Here is a 25,151-nt window from a genome sequence, read left to right on the forward strand (position 1 = left end):
AAATAGATATAAGGAAATCAATGCGTGCGTCTTCAAAGTAAAAATTAATATATTTTGTTCCATCTTTCAGATAAATAAATTTAAATGATGATTTTAATAAAATGTGCAATATTTAAATTACGATCGTTTTTTTCAGTTTAATGATCTGAATTCTTTACGGCTTTACGGTGACTTTTTATCAACAATCCTTATCGGTTTTCAGGATCTAAGTGTGTTTCGTACTCCATTGAGGTCCAAAAGCCTTAAAACATAATTCAGCTAAATTTGGACACACAAATAGAATAGGGAAGGCATAAAATATAACTTGAGTTTCTTCCCCTGTTTTGTATAATTTTAATGGCTGTGTTCATAAAATCACAATTTGGATTACATGTATATGTCCAACATCTTAACATTATCTTTGTGTCATATGGACTTAATCTGATTGTTAAATACAATAAATTATAAAAAGTTTTATTTATTCTTGATGAAGACAAAAAGAGTTAAGGTGATCCATCCTTTGATGATCAAACTAAAAACTTTCAGCAAAGCAAAAGAATGTAATCACTAGTGAGTTTATTAAACTTTAATGACAAAAATTCAGACAATACTCGAACAAAAACAAACAATTGCACAACCATTCATGTAGGTGTCGCCTTTCATCTTAAAAGTCTAAACTTCGATTCTATAAAAGCAACGATACCTTTTTTAATGATAAAAAATATTTATACTATGCAGTTTTCACTTCACCTAGGCTAAATGAGTCCATGCCCTTATGGGGACGGTGTAATTACATGGCACAATCATTATGGATTGTAGAATGCGGTGTCAGAGAGCTTCTGCATGGATATCAACATATAGACACCAGTGCCTAGATGAATTTAAACTTGATTTAAATGTACTTAGAGTGACAATTTGACTATAAAAATCTTTTACTTGCTTATCTCTCAACCGAAGTGTCGTGAATCTAATCTCTCATTTCGGCACGTCTTTGTCATCTCATTCCAGCGTTCTACTCGTTCTATAATGTGTTAAGTCAGTCAGTATCTAGAATTATTTGAACCATCCTCCTTTACACTTTTCTTATCCAATCTAAAGTTACTGTTTAATACTAATATGTTTATATTAAAATAAGACATACAAAAGATAAAAATCAACGCATTTACCCAAGAAACACTGAAGCAAACAAATGTTAAAAAAGCTTTTATATCAAATCAAAAGTGTGTATAAATAGAATAATAAACAAGCTATAGTTTCAAGAAAAATATGAAGGGCAATTAAAACAACACATATAAGGAACAAATATATCTGTATTTTATAAGTGAGTTTATTAATTATTAATGTTCAAAATTTAGAATGCGTTTGTTTCATTGTTGTTTCATTGTTGCTTTGTATGTCCTGTTGTTGTTCATGTTTATGCATTTATTACCACATTACTCTGAAAGTCCCACTGCACCCAGGCAAAACCGTAATTTCATCCTTATTGTACGTGTACGTACTCCCTTCCTTGCACCTGAAAGGAAATAAAGACAAAATTATGTTAATTTAATTATCGTGTAATTTAAGATTGTTCTTATAGTGTACCATTTCTCGCAACGAGGAATATATATTGAAGTTCTTCAGTTGCACGCCAGTAAATGGTTAAATTACGGCTGCATACCTACCTCCAAATTAGAGAATGCTCATGCAAAGTCTTCACACAAGTAGAAAAAAGCTTAGGTGTGTATCAAATCAACAGTTTTCAGAACATTACATACCGGTGTTTTAGCTCGAATGTATCACAGAATTGTTGACTGTATTGGATGTTTCATAGAGATGTTTCATAAAAGCTAATAATCTTACTTTTTCGCACCGAAACTCCAAAGTAGAACAACTTTGACTTCTACGTTCACACGAATACCTCGAAGACCAGTTTCACATTTATGTTGAGTAGATGTACTACATATACAGTTCACTGTTTTAGGTTCGTGCTGGCCTACAAATGTTTAACAAAGGCAATCTTGTCGATAATCGTATTGTCATTATTCTTGTTTTATGAATAATAATGTTAAAGACCTTAATTCTATTAATGTTTATATGCGGATCAATTGTATATGACTTCAAAAGTAAATCAAAAACTTAACTTGAAAATAAAATTTAAAAAATGACTCTTAACAAAAAGTAAAATGTGCAATTTTAATGTATCGAATGAATACATAATACATACGTATTTTTGTAAATAAGTTATTATCAAAAACTTTAACTACATAACAAAAGCGGTAACCATAATAATACTTATTACAAAACACGAAAGTTTGTGTTTATTGTTCTTAAACATTTCTATGAGACCGATTAATTGTAATTTGTAATGAAAAAGGCGTTGTATAATAATGCCAGATTGTTAAAAACTCAAAAATGAGATTCAGTATCACAAACGTGCATAAGAGAAAACTTGCAAACATGCTTCAATTGCATCAAGAAAGAATGTAAGTGTGAGTTTACAATATTACATGTGATGTGATAATAGTCCTTGTATTATCTAACTGACATGTCTATATGTACATTGTTACTTTAAAACTTAAAAGACTTAACTTAAACTTAAAACTTTAAAACTAGCATACGTTAATTACAAAAATATTCATTATAGTGAGATGGTTCCATAAATGAATCCTATCTGAATTAGTCACCTTCAACTATTTAATAAAACTTTAACCTACTAAGAAACTCTAGTATATCCTATCCAACTATTAACTTGTCAAGTGATTTAAAACATATTTTGATGGTTATCCTTATACCATGGGATATATTTCATCAACCAAAAGAAAAACAGTAGTGATATTCGTCTTCCATATTAACGAGCATACAAAATAAGCACTTTACTTTTTTTCTTTTATACAATTGAAAGACATTCTCTTTTTAAACTAGTATCCATTATATACGAGTACAAGCTAAATTAGAAAGTTAGATTTCAATAAAATTGATGCTCCTGTTTTTACATTTACAAAATAATCTTCTGATTTTATTTCAGAAGACTTAACTATTTAAATGATATCGATAAATGAAATAAAGGAAACGGCACAATGATGAAGAAGTGTATCTTCTATTTAAAGTTAATAGGTTTGTCTGTGTCACCAAAATAGGGTTACAAAGATTTAAATACATACCAGAACGTCTTTGCTCTTTAAAATGTATGGAAATCACTTACCTTCAAAAATATATAATGAAAAGTTTTCATCGAGTAGATAAAGCATTAATAATTGACGTGTTCAATTAAGAAAAGTTTTGACAGGTTTTATACCATTGCCGCCACATGATTTATTTTTGTAAGACCTTGATCGAATTGAAACAAACATGTTTATTCCATTGGGTTTCTATCATTCATTCCCAATTTAGTCTGTAATTGATCTTTCTATTAAAACCTTTTAAAATGAATCATAACTTAATCATGGAATATTATTAGATTCGTGTCACTTCCTTACAGCAGACGACATTCACAGCATGCGACAATTAAGCTTGACATACTCGTATTGGTTTTGAGAAGAGCCAAATGTCTGTACTACACAGAGTATTGATGAAGGCGGCGCTAAGGTGGGGTGAGCGATGTCGCACATTTCATTGCTTTTTTATGAATAATCTCAATCTAACAGGGTTTTCGTTGTTTTATTGCTCTCAAGGAACTCCTCCTCTCGGAATAAAGTTAAATTAAAGTGTTAATTGATATTATAACCCCTTAAATACTAACGAACATTTACAGGTTACAAAGCAGGACAAATCCAGGAGGCTTGTTAAGGCAGTAAAGAAGAGGGGGTATTAATTTTGATACAGTAAGCATACATAATTATAAATAAAGCTTACAGTCCCTTCACGCATACAAACAACAACAATACATGAAAGTAAAAACTGTGTACATTGAAAATTCAGTCAAAAAAGATTTTTTTTCTAATAAAAGTATAAAATTGACAAAATAACATTGCTTCACATAAGATGCTCGTAGAATTTATTTTTTAATTTATCGCAATGGAAGAGTGGTTGTTATGATTGTTAAACTTTTTTTCAACAATATCTAAAGCTCTATTCTGTTATATCCCGGTACATCGGAGTTTAACCTTTTGAGTCTCTTAATTACCTACAAAATAATCCTTCAAAATTATAGCATTTTTATATTTCGTTATTGGAAACTCATTTAGAAGGAACTGAACTTTCTAAAAACGATCCCTTGAGATCAATAAAAGCAAAGATTAAAAACAACAGGCGAAATGGGATTGTTTGATTGAGTTGAAAGTTAGTGAAAAATGCAACATTGTCATCGTCTCGCACCGCCTTCTTCAAAAGTATTCAACACTGATATTATTGGAGTCAATGATTCCAGCGGACGACTAGAACACCGAATTGACAATGTGTGGCAACTTTTTACATCGTTCCCGACTTTTACAGATAACTTGTCACGTTATTAACTTACTTTTAAACTGAAAAATATCACATGATAATTTTAAAAGATATTGTGCATTTCAAATGAATGTAAATCGTGCATACATCAATTGGTATTGTTTAAAATCATTTCAATGGACTCGGTTCAATACGAAATAGTCCATATGTTAACGAGCATAATTAATTTGATGCCTTTTAAGTAATCAATGAAATAAGTCAATGTGAGATAACAACTGACCTTTATCGTAGCAAACAAGAAATTTAGCCCTACATCCGGCATCTACCCAAATGTTGTTACCGTCATAGATTCCAAAATTTTCATTTTTCCCAACGTTACATTTTCCATACGAGTCTGTGTATTCCTTCAGCACCTGGACCTGAAATAGACACAATACTCTTTATACAAATACAAAAGAGGAATAATGCACCTTTTTCGAGCATTATAATTTGCAAAAGCACAAGGACGCATATAAAGCTCGAGCCTACAGAGCTTCTGCAGATGTTTATGCACAAAACAGTTACGTCATGTTTTACGTGCTAGTGTGATGTCATTTGACAACTATGTTTTGTTTTGAAATTAACGGTTCCTTCAAAGTATTCATATATTTTACACGTTGCCCTAAATCACGCATGTTATAAAACCATCTAGTTATCTATAAAATACATTCTAAAGATAACTTAAAAAATAAAGCTAACTACTGATCTTTTAACTGTACTTAAGCAATAAAAATGGGTAAAACAATAAATAAAAAAAGAAAAGTTGCATGTTTTCTATTCGTTTTATGAAACTGGGTCTATTGTACATTTGTATTATTAAAATGTTAATATCATATAGTCTGAAAATCTTGTAATTTACATTTTTCGGTAACAAGTGTTATGCATACAAATTAACCTAAGCCATAATACTTTGAAGTTTTTAAAAGAGTAATGATGGTATTTTAAAATGAGTGTATTCTTAAATAACATTTATGTATTTTACTACCTTTGTAATTTTACTCGCGGATGCGATAGGGCATCTCCTGTACACCTTTCTTTTACAGCTTAAACAATTCATCTCTACCGCCTCGGAGGGACATCTGTACACCTGGACGTAGAAATAATTTCTTAATGAGGTAAAAATATTATCTTAAAAGGTAAGGATGATAATTATTATCTTAGATAAAATAAAACAAGTGATTATATTGGACAATTGTTGCATTTATATCTCTTGTAATACAAGAAATAAAATAGACAAAATAATATTCATTGAGGAAAAAAAAATATCTTAATGAGGCAAAAATAATTATCTTACTGAGGGGTGGAGAAATTCAAAATTCTGACTTCACGCTTCAAAGATGATGTGTGTATAGTGTGAACTTTAAGTAAGATGAAGTTTGAAGTATGTCTGACGTTTGAAGTAAAGAAATGAAGTCTGAATTTTGAAACATGAAAGTCTATGATTGAAGTCTGAAGTAAGAAGCGTGTGGAAGTCTGAATTATGAATTTGAGTGAAAGTAGCATAACTATGTTATATTGTATTGGATCTGGTCTTACTCTACCTTTTAGGCCCCTACATTCATACAGATTTGCTCTTATGGCATAAAGCGACTGATTAATGCGCGTGTGTGTAATTGTATTACTGGCAGTGTTATTTTGAAAATAATATAAAGATACCTTCATAAAAAATACAAGTCCGATTATAACCAAACTTGATGGGATTGTTCATTGGTGAAGAACTTTAATAAAGTTTAAAGGCTTTGATTCTATGCAGAAGTCTTATTGCCATGACAACCAAAAGATAAACAGTTTTTTCCATCTTTTTTCTGTCTAAAAAGGCTAAAAGCTTTTGAATCTTGAATGAGGAGTTACAAAGAGAACCTCTGACAAGTTTGTTTTCAAATTACGATTAATTTTTGGTTTGTTGGTGGCATTTAGAAAGCAATGCACATCATCTTAATAAGTCTTAGCTTGCCCTTTCTAAAAGTTATTTCAGTAGGAACTATATTTGTGTAAGTAATTGGCAGGAAAGTTCCCAAAAGTCAATGGTCAAATTACTTGATCAATATTGAAAAGTGTTTACACATCTTCTGACTTTTAGCCTTCAAATGTGACAAATCACCACGTGTGAAGTCTGAAATTTGAATGTCGCCACCCGACATCTAACTATCTATACAGTTATCCATGATATCCATTGATATTGCTGCTACAAAGCGATAAAAAAAGCTCGAAAACAGCAATAGCAGTATTATAAATGATTAAATTCCAAATGTTTATACATTTTTTGCGCATATGGCAAAATATTATATTCTTATAAACAACAAAATTGTTTACTATATAATTTTAAGCATTCTATAACTACAACTTGTAAAATGTAATCAATGAATTTTCAGCGTTTGCACCATGCGATCACTGAATTAAATCATTATTGAATCCAAACAACTAAGCCTCGGTTTCATTTTACGAGTCCAAATACCCATATAAAAACACTATTGTTCTCTGTGTAGCCTCGTTATTGATTTTCGGGTTTAAAAACAATTTCTTATCGAATCATTTTTTATACTCCGTCGTTTTCATTCGTCGAAAAAAATCAATGCCTTTTCCTTATTGTAGTGGAAGTAACAAAGTTATATCGAAATATTAAACAATTGTTGTTGTGAAATGACGACGTCGTTTTGAATTTGAAAACAATACTGAACTATTAGGCTCGTTAACAGCAGCATAAACAGATTAACGATTCGTTCAGAATGGCTTTGACAGCTGTGTGCCGGTCCAATAGAATTCAGTATTGTACTTCACAATGCATTATAGCCTTATGATACCGACGGAAATATTACAAATTCTAAATTATCCTGTATCTTACGCTTATTTTGGTGTCAGAAGCTTTCGGGGGGTTCGGTGTCTTGGATTTTGGTGGTTTGTACTGATTTTTCTTTTGCGATTTCTGTTTTTTATCCTGTTTCTTCTTTTTAGCAGCTGCTCTTCGCCTGTCAGCAAGCTTTTTCTGGGAAGATTGAGATTTCTTTGACTTTGACGGTGACTTTATCATTCCATACGCTTCAGCCGTGTCAAGGAACATCCCTTGGAAACAAAAACACACAAACAATGCTTTTAAAAAATGATAAGTCGGGAAAAGTTTCAACACGCTTGAACTAAGAAATTAAGTTAAATCAGTATAATGACTAGACAATAAATTCTTTTATCTACCTTAATTTGGTGCATATAGAAACTAAAGAAACACAATTAGTAGCTCTTGAGACAAAAAAAAATAAATGAAAAAGCATATACAAAATGCCATGGTCATAAACAAGTTGATAGATATAATATAGTGGCGATGAAACGTTACTGCAGTGGGCGTTACCCTGTATGGTTGAAACTTTTGAGTTTGTACAATAGTTTTAAAACTCCTTCTGTGATATAGGTCCTACATAATTTACCCATTTGTTAGGAACAACTAAATTGTCTGCGTCAATAAGGATGTCATAAAATAATCTGCAATCCTTACTATTATTGGAGTTTGTAAGTGCACTATTTGGACTTCGTCAAAACTAAAACATGAATCAGTGGTATCAATAAATAGTGAAATTGATTGTAAGTCTAGAGTGATGCTGGACGCGATGCATTTATACGTTAATCATCAAATTATAAGAACAATGATTAGAAGGTCACCCGACAAGTTAAAAAATGTCGATTCTATTTCCGTACGAGTGACATAATGCGACTGTGGAATCAGACATTTTGATGATGGTCTCGGATGAAATGGAAGTCGAAGAATAATTATAGATATTTTCTGGCATTGATGTATTAATGAATATTAATTGTTCTAAAATTCTTTATCTTATCGTATTTTTTATACTTTTTATAAATACATTTTGTTATAGAAATGAAAGTTTTGCGCTGAGATGAAAAATATGAGATATTATTAAAAAAAAATCTAAAAATTCAGTAAAAGTATGAATATATTAATTAAACACGTACAGAAATGTATAAAAACATAGAACAATAAACTTGAAAATCAAATAACACTTGAATTTTTTTTCTTTAGTTATTAGAAATGAGCCTCTCTCCTTAATTTTTGTACTGTATAAATTACAAACCAACTTCTTGAGGTGATTTGACAATTGTTTAGCTTTTTATTATGACCACAGATGCTACCTCATCTTTATTATCAAGGGACCTTGACCAAGTTTTCTCTCACATGATAAGTTAGTACTAAAGAAAAACGTTAAGAACTTATATAGAAATATAGGAAATTTGTCACTTCTTAAGTTTTTATGATAGCCACAAGTGCTTCCCTATCCGTTATATCAAGCAACCCCAGCCCAGTTTTCTCTTACATGACAATTTCGATAAAGTAAAGCGATTACAAGTCAGTGACCTTACTTAATCCATGCCATGCACTCTATTTTGTTAATGATCAAAGGCGTCCCTCGGTTTGTTCCTTGCGTATTTCAGACTGCCAAAATTCTGAACAACAAATTATATTCCTGTAATGTGTTACTCATTATTGAATCTGCCCCTATACTTTTAAAGATTTTTTTAATGGGACCGAAACATTATTCTTAAAAGAAATAAGATTAAATTTAATTAAAAACAAGTTTTTTAGTCCTCATTGAATAGATATTAATTCTTACCTAATAAAAATATGCATATTCCAAGGAATAAAATCAGACGATGTGGCTGAAGTAACCACATTTTCCCGCTGATTATCTATACCTTATCTGTTATTGTTATAAATCCTTCGAGTCGGACTTTCTCACATTTTTCTTATGTTGTACAAAATGTCTTTTAAAGGTGGTGCGAGAGCATTGTAGATTTTATCAAGTCTTCCTAAAGGAATTATAAAATTTTTCTTATGATGAGTCCTGTGATTAATATTTCTTGGTTGTTTTTGACAGCTTACCTTGTAATGGAATAAAATCATTAAAATGTACTGAAATATGATATTTTTAAACAAACAAATGCAATGTGTTGTCCATTACTTGTAAAAACAACACGTATGTTTTGACTAATAACAACAATGGCTTTCCTAATCTTATCAGTGTATGTACCTTTAATTAATCTGAATAAATATACATAACCGTATTATGTCACAGATGTGAATAAATACCATGTAGCGTGTCTATAGCCGTATAAGTTGTTTTATTACATTTTTCGTTTCTTTAACTACCATTTACCTTTGTCTAATGGATAATTTTGCGCTTTATTTCTTACAGATGGTCGCAGTCTGATATGTTTATGTAAATATCTTGACTGTGCTGTGTAGAAGTACATAGTTAAATCTACACATGATTTGTTTGCCACTCTTTTTCTGTCTAATTATTTAAGGTCTTTCATTCAATGGCTTAAATTAGCCACACGACCGCACGTGTATCAGGTTTATGATATTCACGCGGACGCATGAGTATCAAGCTTACATATGTCACATTGTCTCAAGTGTTTCAGGCTTATATTTATCACGCGGTTGCGTGTATATCAAGCTTGTATTAATCACGCGATCGTGTATGTATCAGGTTTATATTAGTCATTCGGTCGCATTTGTATAAGGTTAATGTTAGTCACACTGCCGCATGTGTATCAGGTTTATAATAGTCACATTGTCGTATTGTGTATCAGACTTATTATAGTCACATGTCACCTTGTCGTATGTGTATCAGGCTTATTATAGTCACATTGTCGTATTGTATATCAGGCTTATAAGTCACATTGTCGTATTGTGTATCAGGCTTATAATAGTCGCATTGTCGTAAGTGTGTCAGGTTAATAATAGTCACATTGTCGTATTGTGTATCAGGCTTATTGTAGTCACATTGTCGCGTGTGTATCATGCTTATAAGAGTCACATTGATTTATTGTGTATCAGGCTTATATAAGTCACATTGTCGTATTGTGTATCAGGCTTATATGTCACATTGTCGTATTGTGTATCAAGCTTATAATAGTCACATTGTCGTATTGTGTATCAGGCTTATAATAGTCGCATTGTCGTAAGTGTGTCAGGTTTATAATAGTCACATTGTCGTATTGTGTATCAGGCTTATAAGTCACATTGTCGTATTGTGTATCAGGCTTATAATAGTCACATTGTCGTATTGTGTATCAGGCTTATAAGTCACATTGTCGTATGTGTATCATGCTTATAATAGTCACATTGTCGTCGTATTGTGTATCAGGCTTATTATAGTCACATTGTCGTATTGTGTATCAGGCTTATTATAGTCACATTGTCGTATTGTGTATCAGGCTTATATTAGTCACATTGTCGTATTGTGTATCAGGCTTATAAGTCACATTGTCATATTGTGAACCAAGCTTATAATAGTCACATTGTCGTATTGTGTATCAGGCTTATAATAGTCGCATTGTCGTAAGTGAGTCAGGTTTATAATAGTCACATTGTCGTATTGTGTATCAGGCTTATAAGTCACATTGTCGTATGTGTATCAGGCTTATAGTCACATTGTCGTATTGTCTATCAAGATTATAATAGTCACATTGTCGTATTGTCTATCAAGATTATAATAGTCACATTGTCGTATTAGTGTATCAGACTTATAACAATCTCATTGTCGTATTGTGTATCAGACTTATAACAATATCATTGTCGTATGTGTATCAGACTTATTATAGTCACGTGGTCGTATTTTGTATCACGCTAATTATAGTCACGTGGTCGTATTATGTACAGGCAAATCTTATTTACACAAATTAGGTGTATCAGACTTATGATAGTTCCACTGCTCAGGTAAAAGTGGCTTAAATAAGTTACACTGTTACATTTGCATAAAGCTTAAAGCTACCACGCGGCGGAAGTACACCAGGCTTATCTAGGTCGCGCTGGCGCTTATGCATCTCCCACAGTATATTTATATAGTAATATGCAGTATACAAATATATATGAGACACATATATATTGCACATGTACACTTCTGTTTGATTTAGTTTGGATTTAACTTTTAACGCTTACTTTTCCGTAAAACCACACAAGACACGTAAACAACATAACGGACACTCACTCAATCTGTTACAAAAACAACAAGACCTTTTGCAACACTTTTGTACTGGTTAATCATACATATACATACACATATGCATAGAGTTTAGCACATTCCATGCACGATCATAATAATAAAAAGCAAATAAATATTACAAATCCGTAACCATCTATAATGTCCTAGTTGCAACATTGCATGTTAAAGTACATACTGCCAATTTTGCAATGTCTGTTTAAATGATATCAAATATTGACATTTTAAAAAAAGAACTGATATTTTTTTTCTTTTTAGAAAAATAAAAGTTAAACACGCTTCTCATGTGATTATAGTAAGGTGGCATAATTTATAATTGGCATAGAGGTTGCATGCAACGATAAGTCATTTAAAGGAACACAAAGCCTTGGGTCAGTTTTTATTTCATTTGTATGCATTTTATGTAACATAATTTTTTATAACAATATGAAAATATGTAGACAATTATTGGCTTTTACAAGACCTATATATGTAATATTTTGTCATAGTATACTTTACAGAGAAATGATCAGACTAGTTTTACATTCAAAAAAATCCCCATAGTTCACTTCAGTGCAGTTACATTTTTCTAGACCTTCGGGATCACTGATCACAGATTCTAGCACAATTAGTGTTGAAATTTTATTCCTGGGGGTAGTGGGGGGATTGAGGGAAACTTCACTTTTATATTATCTCTCGTGAACCAACTCTTTCCAACCGCTTTTGCAATTTTCATGTAGTTTTTAATGTTTTCATTGCTTCCAAGGAATCACTGGATTCCTTTTCCAGATTTTTTAACAATTAAAGCAGCATACCTCAAAATTTATGCTAATTTTTATGATTTTTTTTACAAATGCATTAAAAGTAAGATATTATCAAGTGAACAAAACAAATGATTAACTGTTGTTTTTTTGTTTGCAATTCTCTTACTGCCGCATTATATAACGTTATGTTCTGTTATCTTCTGAAATAAAATTAAAGACATTTGAAAACTTCAGAAAAGTAGCGCAAATGGCAGTTGTTTTTTTCTCAAATTTATATGTAGTTGAATATTCATCCAGGGTTATTAAACAATGCATTCATACACTAGGACCTATGCCTAAAGACGTCCACAACGACAAAATTGAAAATGTTGCAAATATTAAACCATTGAATTGTTTTCCAGGGAAAAGTCATTTATTTTTTTGTATATGCATTTTTGGTTTCCATTTCTTGTTTGGCATTTAAAATAATGTACTTAAAGTCCTTAAATTGCTTTGAAAACGATAAAGTTTTTCTATATACATGCATCATTACTCCACACTACTTTGCTACTGAACAAGCATTAATCTAGATTAAATCTCGTCCAATCAGTGTTCCTTTACAATTTAAATTTCACAAGGGAGGAAGTTACTTACCTAATTGTTTAAATGTAATTGTGTGAAAATATACGAGTGACTAGTAGCATTGTAGGAACAAAAAATGGTATAATGAATGCATTACCTTTGCAAAATAAAGTAGGGATATAAGATACAAAGGGGACCTTATTCTGTATAATTTGAATTAAATCAAGAGGAATGCTAAGGTTATGCAGATGTAACTATAACTAAACTACAGATAAATGAGCCACGTCACGACAAAACCAACATAATGGGTTTGCGACCAGCATGGATCCAGACCAGCCTGCGCATCCGCGCAGTCTGATCAGGGTCCATGCTGTTCGCTTACAAACTCTATTACAAGTAGAGAGTCTGATAGCGAACAGCATGGATCCTGATCAGACTGCGCGGATGCGCAGGCTGGTCTGGATCCATGCTGGTCGCAAACCCATTATGTTGGTTTTGTCATGACGTGGCTCAAATGTCTGAGAAAAGGTTGATCTCTCCGTAGCAATGAAGACAACAAAATTTCATGACAATTGCAGACTGGGTTTGATGGGGTATGTTGATAAGGGAAAAATGCAACTCCCCACTTCCACCAGCTTAAGCGATAGTCAATCTTGAACACTTCATGAAATGAAATTAATTATCCCGAAGGACTAAAAAAAATATAACAACACTGAGCGCAATTTTAGAGTTTATGAGGCAATGAAAATGTGAATATCATAGTTTTTGCTTTGTTATTCTATAATCAATCTTATACTTTTACGTTTACGTTCGCTCACTTACTCACATACTCACTCACTCACATACTCACTCACTCACATACTCACTCACTCACATACTCACTCACTCACTCACATACTCACTCACTCACTCACATACTCACTCACTCACTCACTAACTCACATACTCACTCACTAAACATACTCACTCACACACTCATTTACTCACCAACGCACTCACTCACTCACACACTCACTCACTCACTCACATACTCACTCACTAACATACTCACGCACTCACACACTCACTTACACAGTCACTCACATACTCACTCACTCACTCACTCACATACTCACTCACTCACTCACATACTCACCAACTCACACGCTCACACACTCACTCACTCACACACTCACATATTCACCCAACAACTCACTCATTCACTCACTCACTCACATACTCACTCACTCACTCACTCACATGCTCACTCACTAACATACTCACTCACTCACATACTCACTCACACAGTCACTCACATACTCACTCACTCATTCACTCACCAACTCACATACTCACTCACATACTCACTCACATACTCACTCACTCACATACTCAAGATACAACTCACTCACTCACACACACACACATATTCACCCAACAACTCACTCACACACTCACTCACTCACATACTCAAGATACAACTCACTCACTCACACACTCACATATTCACCCAACAACTCACTCACTCACTCACATACTCAAGCACCAACTCACTCACTCACTCACTCACTCACTTACTCACTCACTCCTTACTACTGACATTACTTACGCCACACGTTTATATAGTGATATGATATGACTGAAACTATTTACAGTTTTTCTTTAAAGTATACAGTGGCCTATGTTATTGTTTGTGTTGTTATTGTTGATTTTTATAGCCTTGTAATATAAATGATAGATTTACATGTATTGAAATTGACCTTGAGAACAGCGTATGTCATGAAGTCACATGAAAACTATGCCTTCCAAATGACACCATGACTGATGAGTACTATAAAGCGTCCCTGCGACAAAGATCACCTAGCACATCCGTGTCGTCTGGTCATGCTATTAAATCGGTACATAAAATGATGACTATAAATAGTATTGTAGAGATAAAGTGATGGGCAAATCCATTTAAAATATTCATCGTGTTACGGGTTAAATCGTTTACATGTAATTAATTTCTATGTACGAGAAAATGGTCATCTGATAGCTATCCTTCTTCCTGGAAGAATCCAGAATCCGGAAAACAAAGTTTCTGCGGATTGTGCTAAGAAGTTCGAAGCATTGCGCCATACATATATGACGTCATCCCTATGTATAGAAGAATGGAAAGAAACTAACGTACCTTGTATCTCTTGTCCATGTTTGATAGGTACCAGGTCTAAGCCTCTTGGTATCAGTAACACAGCGCATGTCAACAGTGCTGAGAGTGTTGCCATTGTAAGGGCGATAATGACGTTCCATAATATTGCCTTGAATAGAAAAAACATGGAACAAGTTAAGATTCAGAGACGGTTGCTTTATCAATATTAATTATGAGTTGTTAATAATAATGATAATAATATGGCATTCTTAGTGAAACATTAATTCAACTTAAACAGTAGAATATAATGGAACAAGTTAAGGAGATACATGTTGATAAAACTCATACAGCCCAACATAGTTGTCACCAGTGAAAGGAAGGTAAAATAACTGTTCTCGATGTTTCAAATGCTTTTAATAAGTATGTAGCATTCGGAAATACACTGATTATCTCCCTTTTGTATCTGACGTCATGACGTCATTTAACGTTCAACGCCGCTCTTAAGCAACGAGAACAGTTGACTACAACAACATAGTTTGCAATGTCTGAAGACGAGAAAACAGGCTGTTTTACTTGGTGTGTGAGACTGAGAGATGTGTGTAACAAAAGAGTATGTAGTATTTTAACGCTTCTATATCATTCCTTTTTTAATAGTTTACCGTTCTTATTTAGAATATTATATTCGTGTAGATTCAATACTAAATTTATTAAACTCGTTATATACCCTGTAGTCCAGTTTTTTCCGGTTTTTTTAAATTATTTTTAGGTATAATGACAAGTTTGGGGATGGGGCAACCAGTTGGACTTTAAATAGAGATCGCATGGCTATTATTTTCTGACTTTACTGATGGAGGAAGACATTATGATGAACCACATTTACTTTTTGCAACATAGATCTCAAGAACTTAAATTGAATAGATCAGACGCGTGGATTGAACAGTTAACAACAAATTTCGTTTTAGTATTTCCGTGTCTTGTGTTATAGATATTATATTATGTGTTATCTTTTATCCCCCTCGAAAAAAGTAGAACATGCTCAAATAAAAAAAAAACAAAAAAAAACACACACCAAAAACAACAAAAAAGAAATAAAAAACAAAAAAAGAAAATCAAACAAATATACTGTTATTTTTATTATTCAGTGGGCTCGAATGATGAACCGTCTACGTCGCCGCTTGCACGGCAGGAGGGGTCAGAGAGTGGACCCAGAGACAATCATAGATGAGACCGGGGCTAGGGACATGGTGCTGACCAAATCTTATATTGTTATACCGGATATATTAGCCTCTAAAGACACTGGCACAGGTTTGTTTCTAGTGTAATTTTTGTAACTTAGTGTATTGACTTAAAAATATTATTATAAGTGATTAATGTGTACAAAATTAATATGTTTGTGATGACTTTATAAATACTACGCCAGTTATTATCATAACACATAACCTACTGAGATTTGCATTAATTTGTATTTCAAATATTTCATTCAAAACGTTAGGGAATTCAGTTATATCAACGAGGTCGGTTCACGGTTGTATTATAGAAATAAAAAAAATCTATGTTTTATCAGTGATTGTAACGTTCTAAAATACATAATTTTATTTCAATCACAGATTTAACCTATTATCACATAAACCGCCGTGCAGGAGTGTAATAAATAGAGGATATTGAATGAGTGTAAGTTCAATACTGAATTTATTGCACGAGTTGAATAAAATTATATTATGCGAGCCTCTGGCGAGCATAATATTATTCTATTCAACGAGTGCAATAAATTCAGTAATGAAATTACACGAATTTAATATTCTATTTATCACATAACCCAAAATAAAGACCGTTAAAAGTGAAATAAGAGTCATTTTTCATTGACGCGACTATAGTATAACGCTAACATTTAGCGCGTCTTTACACTATGTTTGTATAACGCTAATGACGTCACGTCAAAATATATGCACGGCCGTGCAATACCATATTTACGGAGTCGCAAAATCGGCACGGGTGTGTGATAAAGCCATTTAATAAAAACGATATTACACTAGTGTAATAACACTTTGACGTGACGTCATTTGCGCTATATAGAAACATAACGTTAAAGCGCGCTAATGTTAGCGTTACACTATGGGCGCGTCATTAAAAAATACTCATTTTAACAGTTTACTGTTCTTATTTCATTTATGTGATAAATAGAATATCACATTCGTGTAGATTTAATACTAAATTTATTAAACTCGTTGAATAAAACAATATTATGCTCGCCAGAGGCTCTCATAATATGATTTTTATTCAACTCGTTTAATAAATTTAGTATTAAACTACACTCATTCAATATCCTCTATTTATGTTATAATCATAAATACGCTTTAATAATTACCTTTATTCATGTATACTTAAAACAATATCTGGAATTCTCTCAACATGTGGCCTTAGTCAAGTTTCTGACCTGAAATTTCTTTTTTTATTATTATTCTTTTTGAGGTTGATTTCTGTTTCTGTTTATTCTAATATGCTTTTATTTTACCTGATAGATACTCATCATAATTGGGCCATAAATGACCAGGACTTTGACAGACAAGGTAAATTCAAGTTCCAAATCAAGACACTTTTGCAATAATATTTGAAAAAAAATAAACATTTTTTTTTATCATTTTCGACATAATTCAAATTGTAACCTCACATTGTTCTCAACATATATACATGTATACCATATAATAAAAGACATTTAGATCTTAAAATATGTTTATAATAAGAAAACGCATTCATACTTAAAATTATTCTTTGAATAACTTTGCAAATTTCTTATTTTTGTATCTTTCATAAAGTGGATGAATATGTCGCAGGAATTCTAAAATCAGCAGTCGACACATTGACGTCTGACTCACAGTTGCTAAGCAACACCAAACTGATCAAAGTTGACGCAGACGACAATATTTCCTTGACATCAAGTGTGATCAGTCGTAAGTAGAATTCAATGCAAAGAACAAAATATATTACACCAAAAACACCAAATGTTAAAATTGTCTTTAAAGCATAAGTGCGGTAAACCGAAGATTTAATAAAAAAAGATAAAAACAAAATATATGAAAGTTCATGGATCTACAAGTCGAACTTAATTTTTAAAAAAAACTATCATAAGAATCTCCTTAAGACAAAATTTATACATTTGATTCAATATGAATGTAGAACAATATACGAGTACAAATCAAAGGAATTATTTATTCTTTATGATTCTAGAAATAGCCGACATTGCTGTCACACAGAGTTTGTCAGCTATTGCCATGGAGACCGACATCAACCAATCAGCAAACAAACACAACAAACCAAAGACATTCTCAGATTTCAAAGGTAAGCTCCTTTTTATTTCCAGTTTATTTCAGTTACATGTACATACATTTTTTGTATATATATTTGAAATCTAAGGTTAACAACAGATTATAGGCTGATGCCGTTTGTTATATTACTTAAATGTCCCATCGTTAATTGCTTAAAATGCTCACCAGTCTGAAAATTAATATTTTACAGATGCTTCCGGTATTAAAGCAGACGACAATAATGTGACTGATCTTCCAAACGGAAACCCATAGAAAAGTAAGTTTGTTTCATTTCACATTCCGTTTTCTGCTAATTTCGCTGCGAAATACTATTATTTAATGCTTTCCAGTGTTTTATTACAATATATCAGATGATTATATAGAGGATATTTGTTTGTTTCAGTGTAAGATCGAAAAATATTTCACCGAGTGAACACCAGATGCAATATTTTCCACGAGTGGCGTAGTCACGAGTGAAAATATAATAGCTGGGGTTCACGAGTGAAATATTATTTGATCTTACATGTAAAACAAACAAATTTTCTGTTTATTTCATGATTTTTTAACGATTTTTACACCGTTTTACTGATTTTTGCCGCGTAACGTCATGCTCTTATCTTCATGACGTCATCAAATAATGACGTCACAATGTTGAAGCAAAATATAATTCCATGATTATTTTTAGATTTTAGATGTTTTTCAGCACAACGTTCGTAAATATTTACGAACTACAGTTATCACGTACATTTTTTATTATGATTGACTACATTTCCGCTGAAAAAAACATTCATTAATGATAAATATTTTATTTTTACGCCAAATATAGTTCGGCTACTGTGAAATTATATTTGGTAATCATTACTGTGAAATTATCAGAATATAATTAACCGTTATAATTCAGTAATCTACTGCAAAACATGTAATAAATTCTGATAAACCACTAGTGAAATTTATAAAATATAATTTTCACTGTAGCCGGACTATATCTGAATGCGGATGAAAAGAAAATCATAACCAAATGGAATAACAGGCAGAAATAAATGCCGTCATACGTAAATTTGCTTAATTAGGAAAACAAAGTCAATGTCATCATACATCATGTTAAAAATTTAACAAAATTAGAGAAATTTAACAGAACTATATTTCAAAACTTATGATGTGACGTCATGATATAATGACGTCACATAGGAGAATGCGCGACGTTACGCGGCAAAATCAGTAAAAAAATACTTAAAATCACTTAAAAAGCATAAAATAAAAAGAAAATTTCTTTGTTTTACATATAAGATTGAAATATATTTCATTCGTGAACACCAGCTATTATATTTTCACTCGTGGCTACGCCACTCGTGAAAATATTGCATCTGGTGTTCACTCAGTGAAATTATATTTCAATCTTACATGCAAAACAAACAAATATCCTCTATGTAATTATCTTTATAAACAGTCATCAAGCGGGAGTGGGGATTCAAGATGTCTTTACGGACTAAACCTAAGTTTTGCTGAATCAGTTCTAAATCAATCCGGTTGATGCACAATTATTTGACATTTTCTATACAATCTTTACGACGTGCTTTGTTGCTATGCAAAATCAAGACAAGGCAACACTTGCAAGCAGTCTGCGTAGGGCAAACATTACATAGAATTTTTATGAAGACGTAAATATAAACTCAACGACATCAGTTCTCTAGTCAGAGCATCAATGCTCTTTCACTTAAACGAAAGCAGAAATGATGGAAGTCGAGGTTTGATATAAAATTTGTTTTTATAACTAAGTCATTATAAAAACTGAAACAAAACTTATTAACATTTGTTTTCTATTTTCAGATGATGAAACAGACGGCATGTTTTAGAAAAGCGGAACATTATTTGTATTATTTGTATATGTTTAAACGTTTTGAAATATTTCGAACTACATTTGTATATTACTGGAAGTTCTGAAATATTCATTTATTAAACTTATTGAATTTTCGTAAAAATGTTGTTTATTGTTTGAATTACGTCTGTCCATAAGCCTCAGCATGGCAAAATGTGTGCGTTTTGTTATTATTGTTGTTGTTGATGTTGTTGATGCTTGTTTTTAAATACCAATTTAATTACACCAAAGTGTGACGCCGACACTGGGTGAGTTCAATAGCTCACCCTATGCTTCGAATTGTCAAGCTTAAAGGCATTTGCACGATTTAAGTCAAAGTACAATATATATCAAAATAGTAAGAGTAGCACGAGTATACGTATTAAGTACATTCTTACGTTCGATGGTAACCACTTTTGATGCTGCTTTGTAAAAAGTGCAGAACTTTGGAAGAGAAAATATCAGCCCAGGTGAAGCTACGGTTCATGCCGGTGTTTCCCCGGTCGTTCCCGTATGACGCATGAAGAGCCCCGGTTGACGCAGGCAGAGCCCCGGTCGATCCAGGCAGAGCCCCTGCAGAGCCCAGGACGATCCAGACAGAGTCCCGGTAGAAACCCGGTGGATTGAAACGCGCGAAAATGATTACACTTATTTAATATTATATCTACTGGATAAAAGGGAAGGAAGGGTTTTAATATAAACAAATGAAATCATCACAAATTGTCGAGATTCTTTTGAAATGAATCCGACTGTGCCGGGGCTCTACCGGGAATAACCGTAGCTCCATCGTCATCTTCAGGGACTCTGCCGGCATTCCCGGGACTCTGTCGGCCTTCATCGGGACTTTTAAACTTGTTTTAAGCATAAAATAACAATAACATTTGTTTGTTTGTTGTGTTAGATGTAATTTTACTTCATCTCGTGATATTTAAAAACAGTATTCTCTGTTGAAATACTGTTTTTAAAGCTCACTCATTGAAACAAAATTTCATCTTACACACAAACAAACAAACAAACAAACAAATATCCTCTATATAAGTACAGTAACAGATAATAATATTTTTCTAGCCCTTGACTCACATTATTGGTTATTTTGTTATAAATGGGTACATGGAAGTGTTCAGTTATGGAAAAAAGAAAAAAAGAAGACTTTGTGATAAATAGTTTTCAAGATAATGAGCGGACACCAGACATTTGAGGACCCTGTGACATGACCTTTAAACTAGTGACCACAAAATCAATAAGGGTCATATAATAGTTAAGACCAATCAATTTTAGAAAGACTTTGTGATAATAGCTTTCAAGATAATAAGCGGAAACCAAACTAACATTCAAGGACCCTGTGACCTTGACTTTTGACCTAGTGATCCCAAAACCAATAGAGTCACTTACTAGTTATGACCAATCAGTATGTGAAATATGAAGACTTTGTGATAAATAGTTTTCAAGATAATAAGCGGAAACCGTTCTGACATTTAAGGTCCCTGTAACCTTGACCTTTGAACTTAGCAGTGACCCCAAAAGCAATACGGGTCATCTACTGGTTATGACCAATCACTATGAGAAACATGAAGACTTTGTGATAATTAGCTTTCAAGATAATGAGCTGAAATCATACTTCCATTCAAGGACCCTGTGACCTTGACCTTTGACCTGGTGACCCAAAAAAATACGGGTCATCTACTAGTTATGACAAATCCCTATGTGAAATATGAAGACTTTGTGATAAAAAGTTTTCAAGATAATCAGCGGAAACCATGTGATCTACCGACGGACAGACAAACAGACATTAGCAAAACAATATACCCCCTCTTCTTCGATGGGGGCATAATAACAAATAATCAAAATAATAAAATAAATGAATGATACTTTTTTATTTATTTTCAAGGCTGAAAGGCATTTATTCGACCTAAAGCACTAGAATGTATGTAAAAGGTTAAGGAGATATATATGTTGATAGAATGACATAACTCAACATAGTTGTCACCAGTGACAGGCATGTAAAGTGATTGTTCCCGATGTTTTAAAGATTTTAATAAATCTATTGCATTCGAGTATACAATGATTATCTCCCTTTCTCATCTGACGTCATGACGTCATTAAACGTTCAACGTCGCTCTATTAGCAACGATAACAAACTGAACATTGGCGTTGACTACGACAACATACTTTGCAATGTCTGAAGACGAGAAAACAGGCTGTTTTACTTGGTGTGTGAGACTGAGAGATGCGTGCAACAAAAGAGTATGTAGTATTTTAACGCTACTATATCATTCTTTTTTTAATAGTTTACCGTTCTTATTTAGAATATTATATTCGTGTAGATTCAATACTAAATTTATTAAACTCGTTATTTTTAGGTATAATGACAAGGTTGGGGATGGGGCAACCAATTGGACTTTAAATAGAGATCGCATCGCTACATGACTGTAGATTCAATACTAAATTCATTAAACTCGTTGTCGAGTATGCTCGCCATACGCTCGCATTCAACTCGTTCAATAAATTTAGTATTAAACCTACCCTCATTCAAATTCAATATCCTCTATACTCGTATATACCCTGTAGTCTAGTTTTTTCCGTTTTTTTTTTGTTTTTTTTATTATTTTTAGGTATAATGACAAGGTTGGGGATGGGGCAACCAATTGGACTTTAAATAGAGATCGCATCGCTATTATTTTCTGACTTTACTGATGGAGGAAGACCTTATTTAATACAAGTCTAGATGAACCACATTTACTTTTTGTAACATAGATGAATATATCTCAAGAATTTAAATTGAATAGATCAGACGCGTGGATTTAAACTATTAACATAATGGTCTTTTATCCCCCTCGAAAAAAGTAGAACATGCTCAAATAAAAAAAACCCACCAAAAACAACAAAAAATAAATAAACAACAACAAAGAAAGAGAATCAAACAAATATACTGTTATTTTAATTATATAGTGGGCTCGAATCATGAACCGTCTACGTCGCCGCTTGCACGGCAGGAGGGGACAGAGAGTGGACCCAGAGACAATTATAGATGAGACCGGGGCTAGGGACATGGTGCTGACCAAATCCTATATTGTTATACCGGATATATTAGCCTCTAAAGACACTAACACAGGTTTGTTTCTAGTGTAATTTTTGTAACTTAGTGTATGGACTTAAAATATTATTCTAAGTGATGAATTTGTACAAAATTAATTTATGTGTGTGATGACTTTATAAATACTACGTAAGTTATTATCATAACACATAACCTACTGATCTTTGCATTCATTTGAATTTCGATCATTTCTTTCAAAACGTAAAGGAATTCAGTTATATCAACGTGTTCGATTGTATTTAAGAAATAAAAAATATTTATCTATGTTTTATCAGTGATTGTAACGTTCTAAAATACATAATTTTATTTCAATCACAGATGTAACCTATTATAATCATAAATACGCTTTAATAATTACCTTTATTCATGTATACTTAAAACAATATCTGGAATTCTTTCAACATGTTGCCTTATTCAAGTTTTTGACCTGAAATTTCTTTTTTTATTATTATTCTTTTTGAGGTTGATTTAAAATTCTGTTTATTCTAATATGCTTTTATTTTACCTGACAGATACTCCTCGAGATAGGGCCATAAATGACCAGGACTTTGACAGACAAGGTAAATTCAAGTTCCAAATCAAGACACTCTTGCAATAATATTTGAAAAAAAAAACATAATTTTTATCATATTCGACGTATTTAATATTGTAACCTTAAATTGTTCTCAACACATATACATGTATAACATATAATAAAAGACATTTAGATCTTAAACTATGTTTATAATAAGAAAACGCATTCATACTTAAAATTATTCTTTGAATAACTTTGCAAATTTCTTATTTTTGTATCTTTCATAAAGTGGAGGAATATGTCGCAGGAATTCTAAAATCAGAAGTCGACACATTGACGTCTGACTCACAGTTGCTAAGCAACACCAAACTGATCAAAGTTGACGCAGACGACAATATTTCCTTGACATCAAGTGTGATCAGTCGTAAGTAGAAACAAAAAGAAATTAATTTTATATTATTCTGTTCATTGTTAAAATTGTGTTTTAAACCATAATTGCGGTAAAAACTTAACATTACAATATTAAGTATTAATCATCAAATAAACAAAATAATATATAATTATTATTATATAAGTTCAAAAACTATTAAAAATACCTGCTTGCTAAAACAGTAAAAACTAAATTTTATCAATTAGCTCTTTATGAATGTAGCATAATATACAAATGAAAGGAATTATTTATGACAATAATATTTATCTTTATAATTTCAGAAATAGCAGACATTGCTGTCACACAGAGTTTGTCAGCTATTGCCATGGAAGCCGACATCAACCAATCAGCAAACAAACACAACAAACCAAAGACATTCTCAGATTTCATAGGTAAGCTCATTTTTATTTCTCCAGTTTATTTCAGTTACATGCATATAGTATGGAATTCTGACTTAATTAAATGCCTAACTAAGGTTAACAACAGAGAGTAGGCTGATGCCGTTTGTTATATTGCTTAAATGCCCTATCGTTAATTGCTAGAATAACGCTCACTTGTTTGAAAACTAATATTTTACAGATGTTTCCGGTATTAATGCAGACGACAAGAATGTGTACGATCTTCCAAATGGAAAAACATAGAAAAGTAAGTGCATTGCGTTTTGTACATAATTAATATTCATAATAAACTTTCATTTCACATATCGTTTTCTGCTACTATTTTCGCTGAATCAACATGAACGCTTAATAACAACATTTTTATAGACCTTTTTAAGTCGTGCTTCGTTGCTATGCAAAAACAAAATACTAGTAAGGCACATTTTCTCGCGTATAAATTCAACGACATCACTTCTCTTGCAAGAGCATTAATATTTGATAAGTAAGATATTTTTAAAGTAGACGTTTGATATTATAAAAGTTTATATGACTATAATTCATTTTGAAAAAAAAAATGAATAAACAAATAAATGAATAAATAAATAATTTTTTTCTATTTTCAGATGATGAAAGGGACGATATATTTTTTTTAAAATATGAAATATTATTTGTATTATTTGTATATGTTTTTAAACGTTTTGCGATATTTCGAACTTTGCTAAAAGGGAGTTCTGAAATATTCATTTATTAAAATTATTGAATTTTCGTAAAAATGTTG

The 25,151-nt window shown here is 32.1% G+C and overlaps 3 protein-coding genes across 6 annotated transcripts in view; 2 read left to right on the forward strand and 1 right to left on the reverse strand.

Moving 5' to 3' along the window:
- Nucleotides 1-25,151, forward strand: part of LOC132743505 (12S rRNA N4-methylcytidine methyltransferase-like) — a 408,080-nt gene that overhangs the window by 344,672 nt on the left and 38,257 nt on the right. The gene's annotated exons all lie outside the window — the stretch shown is intronic.
- On the reverse strand, nucleotides 1,287-9,138 carry LOC132743495 (uncharacterized). Of its 2 annotated transcripts, XM_060732014.1 has the most exons (7): nucleotides 8,997-9,138; nucleotides 7,226-7,443; nucleotides 5,369-5,470; nucleotides 4,625-4,763; nucleotides 3,123-3,137; nucleotides 1,822-1,954; nucleotides 1,287-1,492 (listed from the first exon to the last, which is right to left on the reverse strand). In XM_060732014.1, exons 1-7 carry the CDS (start codon nucleotides 9,055-9,057, stop codon nucleotides 1,405-1,407), a joined length of 756 nt encoding a protein of 251 aa, XP_060587997.1. In that variant the 5' UTR covers nucleotides 9,058-9,138; the 3' UTR covers nucleotides 1,287-1,404. The 2 variants fall into 2 exon arrangements, with proteins under 2 accessions (XP_060587997.1, XP_060587998.1); XM_060732015.1 differs by lacking the exon at nucleotides 3,123-3,137.
- LOC132743496 (uncharacterized) lies at nucleotides 15,275-24,677 on the forward strand. Of its 2 annotated transcripts, XM_060732017.1 has the most exons (7): nucleotides 15,275-15,411; nucleotides 15,944-16,106; nucleotides 17,321-17,368; nucleotides 17,615-17,749; nucleotides 18,027-18,137; nucleotides 18,315-18,380; nucleotides 19,931-20,051. In XM_060732017.1, exons 1-6 carry the CDS (start codon nucleotides 15,343-15,345, stop codon nucleotides 18,374-18,376), a joined length of 588 nt encoding a protein of 195 aa, XP_060588000.1. In that variant the 5' UTR covers nucleotides 15,275-15,342; the 3' UTR covers nucleotides 18,377-18,380; nucleotides 19,931-20,051. The 2 variants fall into 2 exon arrangements, with proteins under 2 accessions (XP_060588000.1, XP_060588001.1); XM_060732018.1 differs by lacking the exons at nucleotides 17,321-17,368; nucleotides 17,615-17,749; nucleotides 18,027-18,137; nucleotides 18,315-18,380; nucleotides 19,931-20,051 and adding exons at nucleotides 23,565-23,612; nucleotides 23,856-23,990; nucleotides 24,278-24,388; nucleotides 24,576-24,677.

The sequence above is a fragment of the Ruditapes philippinarum genome, unplaced genomic scaffold (assembly GCF_026571515.1).
Source record: "Ruditapes philippinarum isolate M1 unplaced genomic scaffold, ASM2657151v2 ctg258_1_1_1_1, whole genome shotgun sequence".
In the NCBI taxonomy this organism is placed as follows: Eukaryota; Metazoa; Mollusca; class Bivalvia; order Venerida; family Veneridae; genus Ruditapes; species Ruditapes philippinarum.